Source organism: Leucopleurus acutus, assembly GCF_964270905.1.
Source record: "Leucopleurus acutus genome assembly, chromosome: 19".
Taxonomy (NCBI): domain Eukaryota; kingdom Metazoa; phylum Chordata; class Mammalia; order Artiodactyla; family Delphinidae; genus Leucopleurus; species Leucopleurus acutus.
This window is the reverse complement of record NC_139161.1, coordinates 50,109,495-50,127,534: the sequence shown is the minus strand read 5'-3', so window position 1 is coordinate 50,127,534 and position 18,040 is coordinate 50,109,495. Positions and strand designations below refer to the sequence as shown.

General features: G+C 52.4%; 1 protein-coding gene across 1 annotated transcript; it reads right to left on the bottom strand.

Moving 5' to 3' along the window:
• Positions 1–5,448: 5,448 nt before the first annotated feature.
• AIPL1 (AIP like 1 HSP90 co-chaperone) lies at positions 5,449–13,417 on the bottom strand (the record flags this gene model as incomplete). Its single annotated transcript, XM_082861625.1, has 6 exons — positions 5,449–5,651; positions 6,385–6,526; positions 6,653–6,829; positions 7,836–8,024; positions 12,537–12,716; positions 13,322–13,417. 6 exons carry the CDS (start codon positions 13,415–13,417, stop codon positions 5,449–5,451), a joined length of 987 nt encoding a protein of 328 aa, XP_082717751.1.
• Positions 13,418–18,040: the final 4,623 nt, after the last annotated feature.

The window sequence follows — 18,040 nt, the reverse complement described above, 5'->3', positions numbered from 1 at the left end:
GGCAGTAAAATGCTGACTCTAGTCCCCATTCATCTGGGTCGGAATTCAAATCCCACCCCTGCCCCTGACTAGCTGGGTGACACTGCACATGCTTCTCTACCTCTCAGCTTTCCTTCTCTCCTTCCATTCTGGAGGAGACTTGACGCCTGTTCAGCAGCATCTGGGCAGAGAACAGGGGGCCCAGTTGAAGGTGCCACTGCAGAGAGCTGAATGAAGGTGCAGGTGGGGTTGGGGGAACCAGCAAAGAATGAGGGGCACCTTAGGGGACGGGTGGGGCTGAAGGACCAGGGGAGGGGCTGCTGCTCTAGGGAGCAGTGAGAGCTGTGGCCTAGAAGGGCTCCCTGACCCCAGCTGTGACCACAGAACAAAGAGCATAGACACAGCAAAACCACAACCCAGCAAGAAGGGAGTGGGAGAAACAGAGACCCAGCCTTACTCTCCTCCCACACAGATCTCCTGCGGGTACCTCCTGTTGGCCAAACCCAAGTGGAGGCTGGAGGGCCAGGGAGCTTGGACACATCACCATGTTGAGCCTCTCAGGGGACAGAGCAGGCCAGAGAACAGATCTGGGGACAAAAAGAAACCAGCTGGCTGTGGTAGGCTCTATAATGGCCCCCAAAGGTGCCCACATTCTAATCTCCAGAACCTGTGAATAGGTTACCTTCGTGGTAGCAGGGACTTTGCACGTGTGCTTAAGGGTCTGGAGATGGGGAGATCATCTTGCATTATTCAGGTGGGCCCAATGTGCTTATAAGAGGGAGGCAAGGGGGTCACCACAGAGGGGATGTGATGACGGAAGGAGAGGAACACAGACGCAGTGGAAGATGCTGCTCCGCTGGCTTTGGAGACAGAGGATGGGGCCACAAGCCAAGGCATGTAAGGGCTTCTAGAAGCTGGAATAAGTAAGGAAACAGATTCTCTCTGGGAGCCTCCAAAAAGAAAACAAGCCTAGTGACCCATTTGGGGACTTCTGACCTCCAGAATTGTAATGGAATAAATTTGTGCTGTTTTAAGCCAGTAAGTTTGTGGTAATTAGCTACAGCAACACTAGAAGCCTAATGCACCTGCACAGTACCCAAGGGGGTCCCTCTGCCTGGTCCCCAGCCCCCTGCCACCCTCCCAAATCACTCTCTGGTGTTGCGTCACGTAAACCCCACTAGACAGAGGTCAGGAGGGTGACTCAGACATGGGAACAAATGCCTTGGTTAAGCAGTAATGATTCTCAGAAGGGGCAGGCCAGAGAGGGAGTCATAGGGAAGAACAATTGGTACTAGATGTTTCCTTCACTTTAACCTTTGTGTTCTATTGCCTTTGCTTCCAGCTAAGAATGTTGCCTATAGCCTGAAATATACAGGATAGCCCATTCTCAAGGCTCTGACCCTTAAGGGTATAACACTTTTCCATTCATATAGAAATAAAAAGTTGCAGAACAGAGAATAACACTCATCTTGTTGGAGGTTTACAGGAACACGGCAACCTGACCTAAGGAGACAGCTGGAACAACAGAGGGTTCTGGCAGCAAGAAGTTTGCAGCAAGCAAGTACACCCCTCCGTCACCTTGCCTTTAAAAATGCTTTGCTAAAACCCTTTGGGGAGTTCGGGATTTTTTTGGGAGGATGAGCCACCCGACTCCTTCCACGGCTCTGCAATAAATCTTTCTCTGCTCCAAACTCCAACGTTTCGGTTTGTTTGGCCTCCCTGTGTGTCGGGCACAAGAACTCGTCCAGTAACGGGCTGTGAGGCCCACACGAGCCCCGTTCACGTTTACCCCTCCAACTGCTCCCAAACTAAGCCTATAGACATGCTCTGGGTTGCTCTCTAATAGAAGTTTCGTATTTTTCTCCTTTCGTTTTTTAAAAAAACATCATACCCGTGTATGGACTGTCTGGTGAGGGAGGCAACATAATGTAGAACAGAAAGGCCCAGCCCAGAATCCTGGAAACCTGGATGCTAATCTCCGTCTACCCCAGCTTTGGAGTGGCATCTAGAAAGTTACTGGCATTCTCTGAGCCTCAGTTTCCCCATCTGTACAAGGGGATGAGACTGAGGCCCTAGTCGGCTGGCATGCTGATTCCAGGGTTCTAAACACCTCCCGCCTGTTGCCAGTCAGCCTGACCCTGTAGGAGTAGGGGCGGTCAGGGCCCCTGGGGAGCCGCCACCTCCAGAGCCCCAAGCTTTCCCTGCCAAGTCCAGCTCCTGGACCGGGAACTACAATCTGCTTGTTCTCTGCTGCCCCCTGCTGGCCTCTCAAAAACAAAGTCTTCCAGCTAGATCCCTTGGAAACAGTCAAAAGGGACCCTCAGGAGCTGCCCCTGCTACTTCCTGCATGCACCGGCCTAGACATGGCCAGCCAAGACCTCCTTGGAGACACAAGGAAGCCAGTGCAAGGACCAGTGGCCTGGCTGGAGAGGCTGCCTGCTATGGGGCCCGGAGTCAGCTCTCCCCATCTCTGCATTCCACCTCCCCAGGCACTAGTGAGATGAAGTATGAGATGCCGTGAATTCTGAAAAGTGGTGATGTTGTCCCATTCACTGCCTTTGGAGGACAGTAACAAGAGGATGGTGTGTCCCTGCTCTCTCTCTCTCTCTCTCTCTCTCTCTCTCTCTGTCTCTCTCTCACGCACACACACACACACACACACACGAATTCACACAAGAGAAGCACACAAAAAGCGTGCTTGACAAGGCAAAAATTAGCAGGAGGGAGTCCACTGAGAAGACCAAGACAGCTGGACCAGGAAAGCAAAGACAGACCGTGCAAAAACCATGATTAAGAAGCTGAGGGTATGTCAAAGGCACATTATGAATTGTGTCCCCCATTTAAAAAGAAAAGACAGGCAATTAGAAATGCTAGGTGCAGACGAGGCTGGGGGAAAGCTGGCCTAGAAAGTCATGAACCAAAATGTGGCTAGATTTTAATCCACTGTTTGCCGTGTGAGAAAGAATTCCCAGGGCTTTTGTAACAGAAATGTCTCAAATGGCTGCTGCAGTTTGGTGGGGCGGCGGGGGGGGGGGTGTCTCCAGTTGTTTGAGTTCAACACCTCAACTACTAATGCCAGGGTGTCTCCCGCCACACTTCACGGGGGTCCTGGCCCCTACCCCTCTTTGTTCTTGGGTTTGCAAATGTCCTGGGGCATCAGGAGGGGAGCCTTCCACCCAGGATGCACTGGACAGGACCACACAGGGTCCTGGGATACAGTCAGGCATCAATCCCGCTGTGGGGACCACAAATGAAGTGAGATATTCACTGTCCCCAGGAAAAGGGGAAGTAGTGGGGACGCTGCACACACAATATGGACAGGGCAGTGGAGGCTGGGAAGCTTGCAGACCACAGCTCCTGTCCTCAAATAATGCCATTTGCCGGGCTCTTCATCTGATTCTGAGCTGCCCCTGAGACTCTGCCTGTCCAGACACCACCCAGGCCTTTTTTCAGGGCAGCCGGGAGCAGGTGAAGGTCCCCTCCACTCTCATCCCACAGCCTCCACCCTGCTACTTCTCTAGCTCAGAGCCTTCTTTCCGGCTTCAGGACATTCCTCCCTTCCGTCTTCTGCAGGTCATAATGACCCCTTCCTTGGACTTCCTTTAAAATCTCCACCTGGTTCTCTGACAGCATACCTGGCAGCCCATCAGACACCGAGCCTGATTCAACCAAAAATTAACCCTCTTTCCTCCACGGTCGGAGGACTTAAACCTCAAATCTCCTAGTGCCACAAAAGGGAAGAAGAAGGCGGGGGGGGGGGGGGGGGAATCCCATGTTAAAATAGACGCTGCCACTCCAGTCGTCAGGAACATCCTCATTCTGGTGGTCCAGGGGTCATGAATTTGGAACCACAGAAAATTGCAATCATACTACACGGCCATATTCAGGTAAATGATGTCTATTGATTTTTTCAGATTTTAGAGTCAACCGATGAACAAAGCATAGAAGACTTCATTTTGGTGACAGACAGAACACAGACGTTAACAGCCAGGATGATGGGAGAGTAAAGGTACATCAAACCGGTTAGGGAGGAAGAAGTGGGAGATGAGAGGGGAGGTCCCAATGCTGCCACCCTCATCCTACACAAAAGAGAGTCCCTGCGGCCCAGCAGAGAGTTCTAGGTGAAGAATAAATACCAAGTTACAAAAAATAACCAAGCTAAGAACCAGCAATGTAACTATCCGAAATTAGGAGAAGGGGAGGGAAGGAAGGGATCAGAAAGCATCAAAGCATTCAATTCTCACTTTTCATTGACGTGGGGTAAAAAGCAGAGTCCGCCTGCCGATGCAGGGGACACGGGTTCGTGCCCCGGTCCGGGAAGATCCCACATGCCGCAGAGCGGCTGGGCCCGTGAGCCATGGCCGCTGAGCCTGCGTGTCCGGAGCCTGTGCTCCGCAACAGGAGAGGCCACAACAGTGAGAGGCCCACGTACAGCAAAAAAAACAAAAAAAAACCCACACACGTGGGGAAGCTGATTTAAACATATGGAGATAGAGAAAACTACCAAAAGAGTAAAACACAGGGTCCATTAAAACTGCTAGCTCGGGGCTTCCCTGGTGGCGCAGTGGTTGAGAGTCCGCCTGCCGATGCAGGGGACACGGGTTCGTGCCCCGGTCCGGGAGGATCCCACCTGCCGCGGAGCGGCTGGGCCCGTGAGCCATGGCCGCTGAGCCTGCGCGTTGGGAGCCTGTGCTCCGCAGCGGAAGAGGCCGCGGCGGGCGGTGAGAGGCCTGCGTACCTCAAAAAAACAAAACAAGAAAAAAAACGGCTAGCTCTAGGCTAAGGGATGGGAGAGATAGGGCAGGAAACTTCATTTTTATCCATAAGCTCTTCTGTGCCCTTTGGGGTTTGGGGGGTTTTTTTTTGTTAACCCTGGCATGTATCGATAAAAAATGTTGCTTGCCACGTTAGCAAACAAAGGATGTTGCAGCCACCCACAATGTGCACCGAGAGGATTCAGGATGGAGAAAAGCAGGATGCCGAGTCTACATATAATAATTAAGGAGTATCTCAAAGGAATGTTTTCAAGGAGCCCAGACTCTCGCATCTTCCCGTACTGAGAAAAGTGCTAAACTCATTAACTTGAGATGTCTGATTTTCTTTCATTAATGGTAATCTTTTGAAGTTCCGACTATCTGGTCTTTGTTGCAAATACTCCTATACATCCTGGCTCCTCCCTTACCTCTTCGGAGCAGTCCCTCAGGGTTATCTGAGAGGCTGTCTTCTGGGGCGGGAGTCCTCAGAAAGTCCGCTGAATAAAACATAATTCTCAACCTCTAGGTTGTGCATTACTTTTTCAGTCGACACATGAATTATTTTGACTTTTAAAATTAAAAGTTTAAAAAGTGACACTGCTGTCCGGCTGGGGCGGAAGGGTCAGTGTGCGGCGAAGTGGCGGCGGGTTGGGGAGAGTTGAGGGAGGGGCCCATGGAGGCGGGAGCCGGAGGCGGGAGGTCTGGCGCCTGCGCACTAGCGCAGCATGTTCCTGCAGCGCAGCCGCTCCTCCTCGCGTTTCTCCTCCATGCGGTTCTCCAGCAGACTCAGCTCCCTGCGCACCACCTTCCGCATGGACGGCTCCAGCTCCAGCACTTTCTCCAGGTCAGCCTTGGCCTCTGCCTCATTCCACACCTCGGCGTGAGCCCGGGCCCGCACGTAGTAGGCCTTCGCGATGCCTGCGGGGAAGACCCAGCTGGACCCGCCACCCAGACCCAGAGGCAGCACCGACCCCGCGCCCGGCGGGGCTTGACCAGCTTACACAACCCTTAATCTTGACCCTGAGCCTTGACCTCTCTGTACCTCCAGAGCCTGTCTCCTCCACTATAAAGTACGGACGATAATAATCGCAGTACCTACTTCCCGCCCTTCCGCGGACCCTTCCAAGGCCCTGCAACTTAATTTACATTCACAACTTTCTATTCTTTTCTTACAGAAGAGCCCAATCCCTGCACCTGTCCCTTATGGTCACTATAAGGATTAATTGAAATGATAAATGCAGAGAATTTAGCGTGTGACGCAGAGTAAGTGATCTTGTAACATTCCTCAAACATCGTCTTCACAAGTATCGCCATATCCGCGCATCACGGATCCTAGAATGTACTTAATATTGTTCTCTGTACTGATTGCCCCCGTTTTTAAAACCCGTTTACTGCTCCACACAGGTTTGGTGAGCTGCTTATATTTTGCCCCAATGCACCTTAAAATAAAATACCTCCCACAATAAGCACCGCTCATCCATCATCTATGATATCGTTATAGGCTTGGGAAAACCCTGCTGCGTGGAGGCGAGTTTTGATGCCCTGACAGGGTCAGAAGAGGCCACCGGAGGTCTGTGCACGTGACTCTAGGCCCCTGGGCGGGATTGGACACCCTCCTCCCCCAACCCCGGACCTGCTTCACGCCACCCACCTGGGTGGTGCCGGAGGATGTCACTGGTGTGCTCCAGCACCTCATAGTATTCCTCCTTCTTCAGCAGACACTGGCAGTAGTTCAGGATCAGGGTGTTGATCATCTTCTCCAGCTTCAGCCACTGCACCTCCCAGGGTTTCTCCTGCCCGGTGAAGAAAGGTCTGCTGCTGCCCTGCCCCCACCCCTCTCCCCCACGGCCAGGGTCAGTGCAGGGCTGCTCCCCCCACATGCGCCCCACTTCCCAACCCCCTGGCGGGCAGCCTTCCACCTTGATCTGCAGGTTCCTCAGGCAGACGATGGCTTCCTGGTACTTGGTAGAAGCCTCCTTGTAGCGGCCCAGCTTGAAGAGCCGGTTTCCTTCTCCATGAAGAATGGGCACCGCCTGCATCTTCTCATCTTTACTCAGGTTCCAGGTCTCCCTCTGGTACTCGCTGGGGGCCTCCACCTGCCCCAAGAGCTGCAGGTCAGTAAGGCAGGGACCCCGAGTGCTCGAAGCCCAGCAGGGCAGCCCCTTTCCCTTGCAGGGGACCAGAGAAAGTGGACGCAGCACATCTTGCTGAAATCAGCTCTTCATTTTCCACAGTGAAGATTGCGGGCAGAATCATGCTTGCTGGCCAAACACATACAAACAGGGGAAGGAAGCAACAAGCCCCCCACCCAGGGCCTTACCCTAGATCAGAGCCTTTGTGCAAATTAAGAAAAGGTACTCCTTTGTCAACACACTTTACTTCTAATATTCAGAAAATTGCCATGATACTCGTTTCATTAGAACAGGACACTTTATTGCCATCTGTTGGGAAAATATTATTATAAAAGCACAAGTATATAATGTCTCTAATGAGCACCTTAGAGGGGATGCCCTCTTGCAGTGCACGAGCCGCCCAGCTGTTCAAGCAGACCCCTTGGTGACACAGTTCTTACTTATTTGCACTCACCCATGTAACCCTCAGGCTGAGCCTCAGCCTTGGCCATCAGCTGAGTCCTGCCCTGGTTTGAGCCTCTCCCACCGCCCCACAGACAGGGGCCATCAATCATTCTGGGGTCTGGGGGAGAGACTGTTGATGGTTCCATGCAGCCTCTCCCACTATTGGAGAATGAGATCGGAAGCCACAAACCATAGGGACTGGGGCTGAGGATGTAATTCTAGACTTTTGGGAAAAAATGGAAGTAGATAACCAATAGAAATAAAGAAGAAAATAAGAAAGAAGAAAATAACATTTTTAAAAATTAGTCCCAAAAGGGCTTTTCCCTTGGAAAAGGCAAAGTACCGTTTTTTTGGGGGGAGGGGTCCAATTCCAGTTCCCCTGTGGTGTATGAACCCTTCCTCTGAAGAGGAACTGGGTGATGTCCAGTGACCCGTGGGGCTGGGCTCCCCTTGATGCCCACTGACCCCTGTTGCTCTTTGATGCTGGGACAGTACCTACCCCACCTCCCACACCCCAGGGTCACACCTGCAGCAGCTCTATTACGAAAATCAGTGGCTGCGGCTCCTTCTGCAGCTCATCCAGGTCCTCGTAGCCCAGCGTGTGGTAGGCGAACATGTTGGCCAACCCACACGTGTGCACGTGCCACTCAGTGGGGTCCTTGCCCTCCGCCATCTGCCGCAGGCTCCGGGACAGGATGGGGTAGACCCCTGTGTGCTGTGGGGAAAATTGGGCAGATGGCATCAGGCTGCCTGCTCAGAGCCAGCTGGGCCACAGAGAGCCCCACTCTGGGACCCCCCAGAGCAGGACTTCTGCTCTCTCCCTACCCCTGCCCCATGGCTGTTACTACTCGTCACCCCAGCGTACCCCCCACTAATCACTGTGGTTACCTGTGTGCCAGGGAGAGCATGCTACACCTGTTAGCTCCTTTAATCCTTAAGGTGACCCAACGAGGGAGGCCCTACTATTCTCCCCATTTTAGAGATGTGGGAACTAGAGCCCAGAGAGGTTAAGTGATTTGCTTAAGGTCACACAGCTAGGAAATGAGAGTCAGGATTCAAACCCAGCTCCGGGGACCATGCTTTAGCCACAATGCTATGCTGCCTCTTGCTGGCCCTTGTGGTCGACTCAAACGGGTTTCTCTCCCAAGGAGACCCCTCAGTCCGTGAAGCCTGTGACCCGCAGGGACGGGAGCATGGAGAGCTGTGGAAGGAGCAAGGCTCTGGGCCCAAGAGGGCCAGGTTGGTGTCCTGATGGTGCAGCTGACTGACAGTGAGTCCAGGTCACTGCAGCTCCCTGAGCTCCCATCCCCTGGATTGCAGCTATCTGATAGTGAGGCTGGTGTAGGGCTTAAATAAATGAGATGGCGCGGATATAGGGCCAGCTCATCACAGCTTCACCCAGCACCAGGAGCTGGGGTGGCCACCCTCGGGGTGGAAGAAGGCTAGGAAAATCAGCTGCTGGCCTCAGGCAAGGCCTGGGGCATTTTAGGCCAGCTTGGCCTCAGCTGCCCCATCTGTGAGCTGGGATGCCCCACAGACGAGCTCTGAGAACCGCTCTCCAGGGGCTGGGTCCTGAGATGGCCCATCTCAGGCTCCTGCACCGCAACTCCAGTAAAGACACGCCACTGGGAAAGTGAAGGGGCAGGAATGGTCCAGCTTGGTCTCCAAGTCACGAGCAAGGGGATGAAGGTCACCCCCTCCCTCCCTCCACCAGCCAGGATTAGCCCGGAGTACCTTCAGCTTCTCTGTGAGCTGGGTGACCAGATGGCCGTTAAGCCTGTTGAGATTAAAGCTGGATGAAGGGAGGGAGGGGCCCCCTGGGAACAGCTTGCTGTGGGGAGGGCGCACTCCTGGCCCTCACACAGCAGCCCCAGCTCGCAGCCCCCTGCCTCCCAGAAAGTCAGTGCTCAGCTGCTGACCCCAGGAATGAGAGGCTGCTTGGACATGACCTCAGACCAAGGCCTTGTCCCATTAGCCACCTGCCACCCTAGCACAACCAGGGATGCTGGTTGGCACAGTGGACTGTAGGATGCCACCGGGAGTGGGCAGACATCCCAAGAAGAAGAATACAGGCCAGAAGAAGGAGCAGAACTCCAGGGCCCTGCACCCACCTCTGCAGCATCTCCACTGAGACTGGGCAGGGGGACCCCGGGACCACTGCCCCTCTCTGGGGCTTCAAGGCCACAGCCTGTTTCTGTCCGAGGGGCTCTATCTATCTGGAAATTGCAAACTGGCATCCTGGAGGCCACCATTCAGCTCCCAGATTCGTTTTGTTTTATCCTTCACGTAATTAGTTGCCAACACTTAAGCACTGAGAGAATTCATGGACTAATGAAAATCTCTGGTTTGTCTATAAAACTCAGACTATCCAGCCACACCGGACCTGCCTCTTTCACACAGCAGCCATCCCGTTGGAGCTCAGGAGCAGCTGCCCACTGTGAATGGAGCAGATGACCTTCAGTCACCCAGGGGCCCTGGCCCTTGTGGTATTTGAGTTTGCAACCCCTGGCATCACCAGACTGGGCACCAGCAGAAAATTCCTCATAGAGACCAGTGTGCTCCCTGGGTAGAGGGGGTGGTAGTACATTTCAGGGCAGAAGCTCCCAGAGCCCCTGACGGCCCCTGCCTCTTCACACTCCCTGGCCTGGATGCTAACTCTCTTCCCACTTCTAGGCCTGGTGAACTCCTATTCATCCTTCAATACCCAGCTCAATGTCATCTTCTTGAAAAAATTCCTCCTATGATCCTCAAGCAGTTAGTTGCTCCCCTTCTGTGGCTGTAAACCACTCTGTCCTCACTCATGTATATCGTGGTACTACCTGCCCTGCATTGTAATTGCTTAGGTGTCTGCTCCTCCCCCAGCATTCAAGTTCCTTGAGGGATGGGGACTTTGCCTGTTTAGTCTCTAACACCTAGCACAGGCCAAACCTGGTGCACTGAATGTTTTCAGATAGACCTACAGATAGATGATGGGTGGATGCATGGTGATGGAAGAATGGATTATGAATAATTCTGGTTGAAGGGAAGGATGGATGAATTGATGCCTAAGTGTGTGGATAGAAGGATGGATAAAACATGGATGTATAGATGGGTAAATGACTCTGGAAAGAAGTGTGTGTATGTGTGTGTGTGTGTGTGTGTGTGTGTGTGTGTGTGCATGTGCAATCACAGCAGCTCTGAGCTGAGGGGAGATGAGGGGGACTATTGGAAAAACCAGTAATCGTCGTGGCATAAAAATTACCAGCCTGGGCTTCCCTGGTGGCGCAGTGGTTGAGAGTCCGCCTGCCGATGCAGGGGACACGGGTTCGTGCCCCGGTCTGGGAGGATCCCACATGCCACGGAGCGGCTGGGCCCGTGAGTCATGGCCGCTGAGCCTGCACGTCCGGAGCCTGTGCTCCGCAACGGGAGAGGCCACAGCAGTGAGGGGCCCATGTACCGCAAGAAAACCAAAAAAAATGTCAGTGGCCCCTGGTGAAATAATGGATCTGGGCGTCCACCAATGGCTGCTAAACCCATTGCTTGATATCAAGAAGGAGCTTGGCTATTCACAATCACCAGGACATGGAAGCAACCTAAGTGTCCATCATCGGATGAATGGATAAAGAAGATGTGGCACATATATACAATGGAATATTACTCAGCCATAAAAAGAAATGAAATTGAGCTATTTGTAATGAGGTGGATGGACCTAGAGTCTGTCATACAGAGTGAAGTAAGTCAGAAAGAGAAAAACAAATACCATATGCTAACACATATATATGGAATCTAAAAAAAAAAAAAGGTCATGAAGAACCTAGGGGTAAGACGGGAATAAAGACACAGACCTACTAGAGAATGGACTTGAGGACACGGGGAGGGGGAAGGGTAAGCTGGGACAAAGCGAGAGAGTGGCATGGACATATACACACTACCAAACGTAAAATAGATAGCTAGTGGGAAGCAGCCGCATAGCACAGGGGGATCAGCTCGGTGCTTTGTGACCCCCTAGAGGGGTGGGATAGGGAGGGTGGGAGGGAGGGAGACGCAAGAGGGAAGAGATATGGGAACATACGTATATGTGTAACTGATTCACTTTGTTATAAAGCAGAAACTAACACACCATTGTAAAGCAATTATACTCCAATAAAGATAAAATTTAAAAAAAAAAAAAAAAGAAGGAGCTTGGTAATGGCTGGGTCAGGCTGTCAACACCTGAGCCCACCAACCAATCTTAACATCACAGTAAGAGAGGTAAGCAGATGTGGAGGTACACAGGTTATAGAAAATACGGGGGATCGAGGAATGTGTTTGACAAGTCCACGGCAAAGCAACCAGCAAAATCAGAACATGGGAACTTCAAGACAAGTTACCCAGTTTCTTCAACAAATCCACGTCCAGGAAAAAAAAGAGAGAGGAGAACCCATAAACGAAAGGAGACTTAAGAGATGTGTTAACAAAGCTCTGTGCATGGACTTTGTTTTGATCCTGATTTCAGCAAACCAACCAGCAGGAGTGAATGAGGAGACAATTGGAGAAATTTGAGCAGTGACCGGATACTAGCTGGCAGTGAGGAATTATTGGGTGTTTTTTTTTTAATGTAATAAGGATATTGAGGTCATGTTTTTTAATATCCTTTTTAGAGATACAAATTGCAGTATTTACAGATGAAATGCTACGGCGTCTGGAATGTGCTTTAACCACAGGGGATGAGGAAGGAAAGTGGATGGGTTTAGATGAGACAAGACTGGCCGTGGAGTGATGGCGCCTGGCATAGGGTGATGGGTATTTGGAAGTTGATTATGCCTTTTTGTCGACTTTTGTATAAGTTTGAAAGTTTCCATAAGAAATGTTTGTTTAAAGGTCAGTGAGTTTTGCCCTTTCTATCTGGACCACCCAGGAGAATGCCTTGTCTGGATGACTGCTAAGGGTGCTATAAACGAGAAGACAATTTTGCAGTGTTGGTAGGAGTGGGGAGAAGGGCAGAAGATGACTAGCGGCCAAAAGTCTCCAGGATCCAATAATCCTGCCCAAAAGTGAGGGCTGTGAGGTGGGCCCTGCACCCACATCCCACCAGCCAGCCTTGACACCGATTGTCACTCTAGGAGCACCTATTCTTTTGGGGGAATCCCTCTTTGCCGCTACCGTAGCTGAGAAGGAGCGGGCAGGGTTCTCTCTCCAGAGTTTTGTTTTACCCTCACTTTCCTGAAACACAGCAGCCCTGCAAAGCGGATGGGCGGGGCCTACTCACGATGGTGTCACACCAGAACTCGGCCACCTCGCTGAACCGCATGGACGTCAGCAGGATCTCCCAGACCTCCAGCTTGAACATGTTCCCGATGATGATGTGCATGGGATGGCCCACCTGCTTGCTGTCATCTATCACCGTCCGCTCATCATCACATTTCAGGGTTCGGAAATGAAAGGTCACCTGGTCACCAAGAGAGCAGACCCTGGTCTAGACATACCTCCCCAGGCCCAGCAGAAGCCATCCCCTATCACCGGCTCCCTGGGCTGTCCTCTCCCAACCCCAGGCAGACCTCAGAGCATCCCCGCCCCCCAGCCTGCACTCCCCGACTCCCTCCTAAAGGACCCCATCCCACGCTCGATAGCTCTGCAGGTCAGGAAGTCCTGCCTTAAACACGCCCTAGATCTGAGGTCGCAGACCCAGACATATCCATCGTCCGTCTAGGAGCCCACCAGAGATCCCCGGACAAAAACCCTGAGCCCTGAAGGCCCTTCCTTCTCCCTCAGCATTTGGGACTTCAGAAAATTCCCAAAGCCCCACCCGCATTCCACGCTGAAGTTTAATTTGCAAAGTATCAAAAAAAACCCCGTGAATGGGCACCACTTCAGAGCTACCCAGATGCCTGGGGCAGAGGCAAGGGGTGGGGCGGTTGATAATTCCAGCAAGGACCTCCTGGTCATTTGTTGGCAAAGCTGACGAAGGCTGTTTGCAGTGCCCTGTGGCCAAGCTGGAATGCAGAAGGCTGCCATGGGGGCTTTTCACTGGTCTGGGGGGTGGGCCCCACTCACTCGGGCTCCGGTGATGAAGTTTGGGAGCTCCCCCGTGCCCCCATGCAGAATGGTTTTCTTGATCCCTTCCACGTTGAGGAGCAGAGCGGCATCCATGGCTCCAGGTGCAGGGTGATGTCCAGCCCAGCTGAGATAATCTGCCTAGAGGAAGGCACTTAGGTGGCTAAGCGGGGGAAGGGCGGGGGGGGGGGGAGGGGAGCGGGGGTTGGGTATGAATGAAAGGAATAAGGTGGAGCCACTCCCGGCAGCCTGGCCGCCGTCCCATCCTCTGCTTCTAGCAGTGACGCAGGGACCCTGCCTGACATCCACTGTTACTGCCTCAGCTTCTGTTGCATCCCACCCTAAGAAGGAGGGAAGACAGCTGGAGCTTTCTTAAAGAAGACAGGAGGGGACTTCCCGGGGACTTCCCTGGTGGTCCAGTGGTTAAGACTCCACGCTCCCAATGCAGAGGGCCCAGGTTCGATCCCTGGTCTGGGAACTAGACCACGCACACCGCAGAGAACATCCCACACGCGGCAACAAAGCTCCGAGTGCTGCAACTAAGACCCCGTGCAGCCAAATAAATAAATATTAAAAGAAAAAAAGAAGAAGACAGGGGATCAGGAGTGACCAGCAGCAGAGAGGACTCAGGCCACTGAAGGAGGAAAGGAGGGGGCACTGCAAGCCCCCTTTGCCCTGCCTGGTCCTGGGGCGTTGGTCCTGGTCTCAGACTCTTTGTCCCTTTGGAGCCCCGGCCGGGGTGCAGTCCCGCTTCCCTCTTTCCTATGTCCCGCTATCTCCTCCTCAAGATCTGCCCGCAAGCTGGCTTGCGAGAGCACTAAGACGGAGTAAGAGAAGGGGAGCAGGTTTGGAGAAAGCTGAGGAACCCCCACCAGCCCTGCTCCTGTCTCCCCTACAAGGTCTGGCTGAGGACAGTGAGCTCTCCTGTCCCCTTTGCAGGATCTCATCCCTGTGCCCTGGCCCCCCGGGCAGAACTTATTCTGGGCATTTGGGGTTTAAAAGTGAAAAATGATGTGAAGACGTGGTGTTTGGCGCCACCTTGTGGCCAATTCAAGTTCTCATGCCTGGTCTGCGCCAGGCCTTGAGAGGCTATGTTACAGGGAGCAGGGACACAGGACCCTGCCACAGGGAGAGACGAGAACACGGCACCAGGAGCCCAAGAGAGCTGCGTTCAAAGGGCTGATCCCACCTCTTATTTCCTGACCTTGTGGCTTTGGGTATCTCCCACCCTATCTCTATTTTCCCAACTGCAATGGGAAAATCGACCTCTCCTGCCTCCCTCTCTATGAAATTGAGAAGCTTCCCTGAAAAGTGAGTGGGACCCCAAAACCCAGCATCCCTAAAAGTTTTGACTCCCATGAGGAACCATTGGCATACAGCAGAGCCAAGCCTGGGCCAACTGGTGTGGGTCACAAACCCAGACTGGAGCAGCCCAATCACCCCTCCAGGACCCCTCCCTGAGTGCTCAGAACCTCCCCACTGTGGGCCCAGCTCCATCTCTCTGAGGACAGGGGATAAGGTGGAGGGGGGTTGCAGAGGTCCTTCTTTTCTGTTCCGTTCTTTCTGCAGCCACATAGCAACCTAGAGCAGCCTGCATGCGTAGGAGGCAAGATGGTAAAACTACAAAGAAAAATCAGAGAGATTCCCATAAAAGTCAAGGGAAGGGGGACACAGAGCAGGGGCAGTGGTTGCTTCTGGGGTCCTGGCAATATTCTGTTTCTTCACCCAGGTGATGGTTACATGGGTGTTGGCTTTATAAGTATTCATGCTACTAGCCTTTACGTTTTAGGCATTTTTCTGTCCATGATGTCATTCACAAGGGAAGAAAAAGTTCTAACTGGGTCTCACGTTGCTCAAAACTCTCCCTCTGTTTCAATTGCTTCCCTTTGCAGAGAGTCGAAAGGCACACCCGGGGACTTCCCTGCGGTCCAGTGGTTAGGACCCCACGCTCCCACTGTAGGGGACGTGGGTTCAATCCCTGGTCAGGGATATAAGATCCCGCATGCCACATGGTGTGGCCGAAAAAAAAAAGAAAGAAAGGCACACATGGATTGCAGAAATACCTAGAGGTTGAACTGACAAATTTGGCCCATGGTTGGCGAGGGTGAGGGATACGAGCAGAAGGGGGTGTTGAAGCTGATGCCGGAAGTTTCAGTTTCACTGCTGAGAAAAATGAGGTGCTCAGGCCACAGCCTCTAGAGGGAGCCCCAGCTACTGTTTGGCCCACAAAATAACTTCCTAATGGACTTCATAAAAATGCAACTCTAATAACCTCAGTCCCCTCTGAAAATTCAACAAAGGCTTCCCACCACCATCAGTATAAATTCTAAGCTCTTCCCTGGCTGATGGGGTCCTTCAAGCCCTGCCTCTTGCCATCCGGCTCCTGGCCTCTCCATCTCACTCAGGCTTCCTCTGCTCCTGGAACTTGATGGAGATCTGGCGTCCCAACATCAGCCTTTGCATATCCCTCTACTGGAAATCCTCTTCGGCTTTGTCTCCCTAACTCATCAGCTAAAGCATCATATGCTAAGGGAGGCCTGCCCCGACCCCCCAGCTCCAGTGGGTCCCCCATTCCTTTTACACCCTCTCATCATCCCCTAGCACCTCACATTCATGACATTTTGCACAGTTTAATGTCTGCTTCTTCCATCACACGGGCACTTCCATGAGGTCAGGGTAACTGGTGGAAGTTTTCCGTTGGACAGGGAGCCTTCAGGGCAGGGCAGGGCTGGAGCTCCTTCTCCTTCTCCAACCCCCTCCCCAACAGAGGCAAGGATGGAGCTGGACCCAGAAAGCCTCAGCCTGGAACCACGGACTGGTTTTTCTTCCTTACAAGCAGGGCCAGGAGCCCCTGTACCCACCACCTCTCCGCTGGGAGCCTGCTGGCCTCCGTACATTTTCCTTCCCACCACCTTGCTCCACCCTCCACAGGAGGCCAATAGAGAGGCTCCTCATTCAGAAGAAATTGTTTCTTCCTCCTCTTGTTGCCATGGAGACCATTCTCCTTCACCTGCCCTTCCAGTCACAGAGCTGAGGGGGGCGGGCTGAAAGCTTCAAGCAGGGAGGGCCTCAGCGTGCGTTCAGCCCCTCGTTCCTGATGCTTGAGGCCGTGGAATCTAAGGTTAAGAATTCAGGTTTCAGAGTCAGACCTTCAGGGTTTAAGTTCTAGCTCCGGCTCTCTGTTCAATCTTGGGCGAGACACTTCACCCGTCTGAATCTCAGTTTTGTCATCTGTAATGGGAATAAAAATAGTACCTGCTTCATAGCGTTGCTGTGAGGATTAAGGAAGATGAAAGAAAGGAAATGCACTCAGCAGACACACAGTAAGGGCTTCACACATATAAGCTATCGCATAGATGCCCGTGACGTATGAGCCAGGCACTGCGACAGGCAGACAGGCACGGATGGACAATGGCAGCACGACGACCGATTTGGGAGGATTTGTTTCTACATGTGTCATCTTCCCTGAGTCTTTCCCACATGTTCAACTTAGTTTCCAGAAAAATGATAACTCCTGCTTCCCTCCCCCCACCTCATATTTCATTGGTAGAGGACACGAAGTAAATTCCCTAAATACAATAATAATAACAAAAGGCATACAAGAAGTGTGGGAACACACACTTCCGACGCTTGGGAAACAACTCGGCTAGGGGAAGAAGTCGAGCAGGCAACACCGAGCAGCGTTTTTCAAACCGCAGCTCACAACGCTTAGAGAGCCATTGTAACATAAACTTAGCGAGCTGTCACCGCGACTTTTTTTTTTTAATGAAATAGAAAATATGTCAAAGCACCTCACACATAGTCAAGTATTGTTTCAGGAAACTTTTGTTTTAGTTACACATATGTGTGTGTGCTGGGGGTCTCACCTGGGTCCTGGGCCCCCAAACATGATGTTCCTTGTGCAAGAAGAACAGCTCCTCCCCTGCCTCCCACTTCCCCACATACACACTCAAACACACACAAACACACACATTCTTTGCTTGGTGAACTCATTTTCTAGGTCTCAGCTTTAAGTGACATCATTTTGGTGTCATAATTTTCTTTGACGAATCGATTACTGGTTATTTAATTTATTCATGTCCGTTTCTCCCCACACACTAGATCTGAGTTCCTGGAGGTAAGGAATGCGTCTGTTTTGTTGACCTTTGTGGACCATTGTTAGCACAGTGCTGAATCTATCAAGACACAAGTAGGTATTTGGAAAGACACATAAGGGGACATGGGGAAGGAGGAGAAGGGGGGCTGGGAGAGACCAGGGTTGGATACACCTGCCGGGAGAGGTGCAGGCTGAGGAGATGCAGTGTGGGGCGCTGGTGAGGCTCATGGACCCCGGTCCCAGACTAAGTTTGAATCCCTGCTGCATACTAACCGGGGGAAATTGGGGCCCCACCTGACCTCCCTACACCTCCGTTTCTTCATCTAGTCCTTGGCTGCAATGAGGGGCTCATGAGTTCCTCCTGTAAAGTGCTTGCAACACCAGTACCTGGTGTATAGTAAGTACCTCGTATTAATCGTTCTCCTCCCATGGGGAGGGCCCCCTCGCAAGGGTGTGGGTGAGATCACCCAGAGGTGAAGAATGGGGTTAAGGACTGAGCTTCAAGGTGCCCATCAGTCGAAACTCGGGGTGGGGGGTGGAGGGTTTTAGGTGAGGACGGCAGCAAGGAAACGGAAGGGGGAGCATGGCCAGTGCTGCCTTGAGGTGGAGGGGGGACGGGGCTT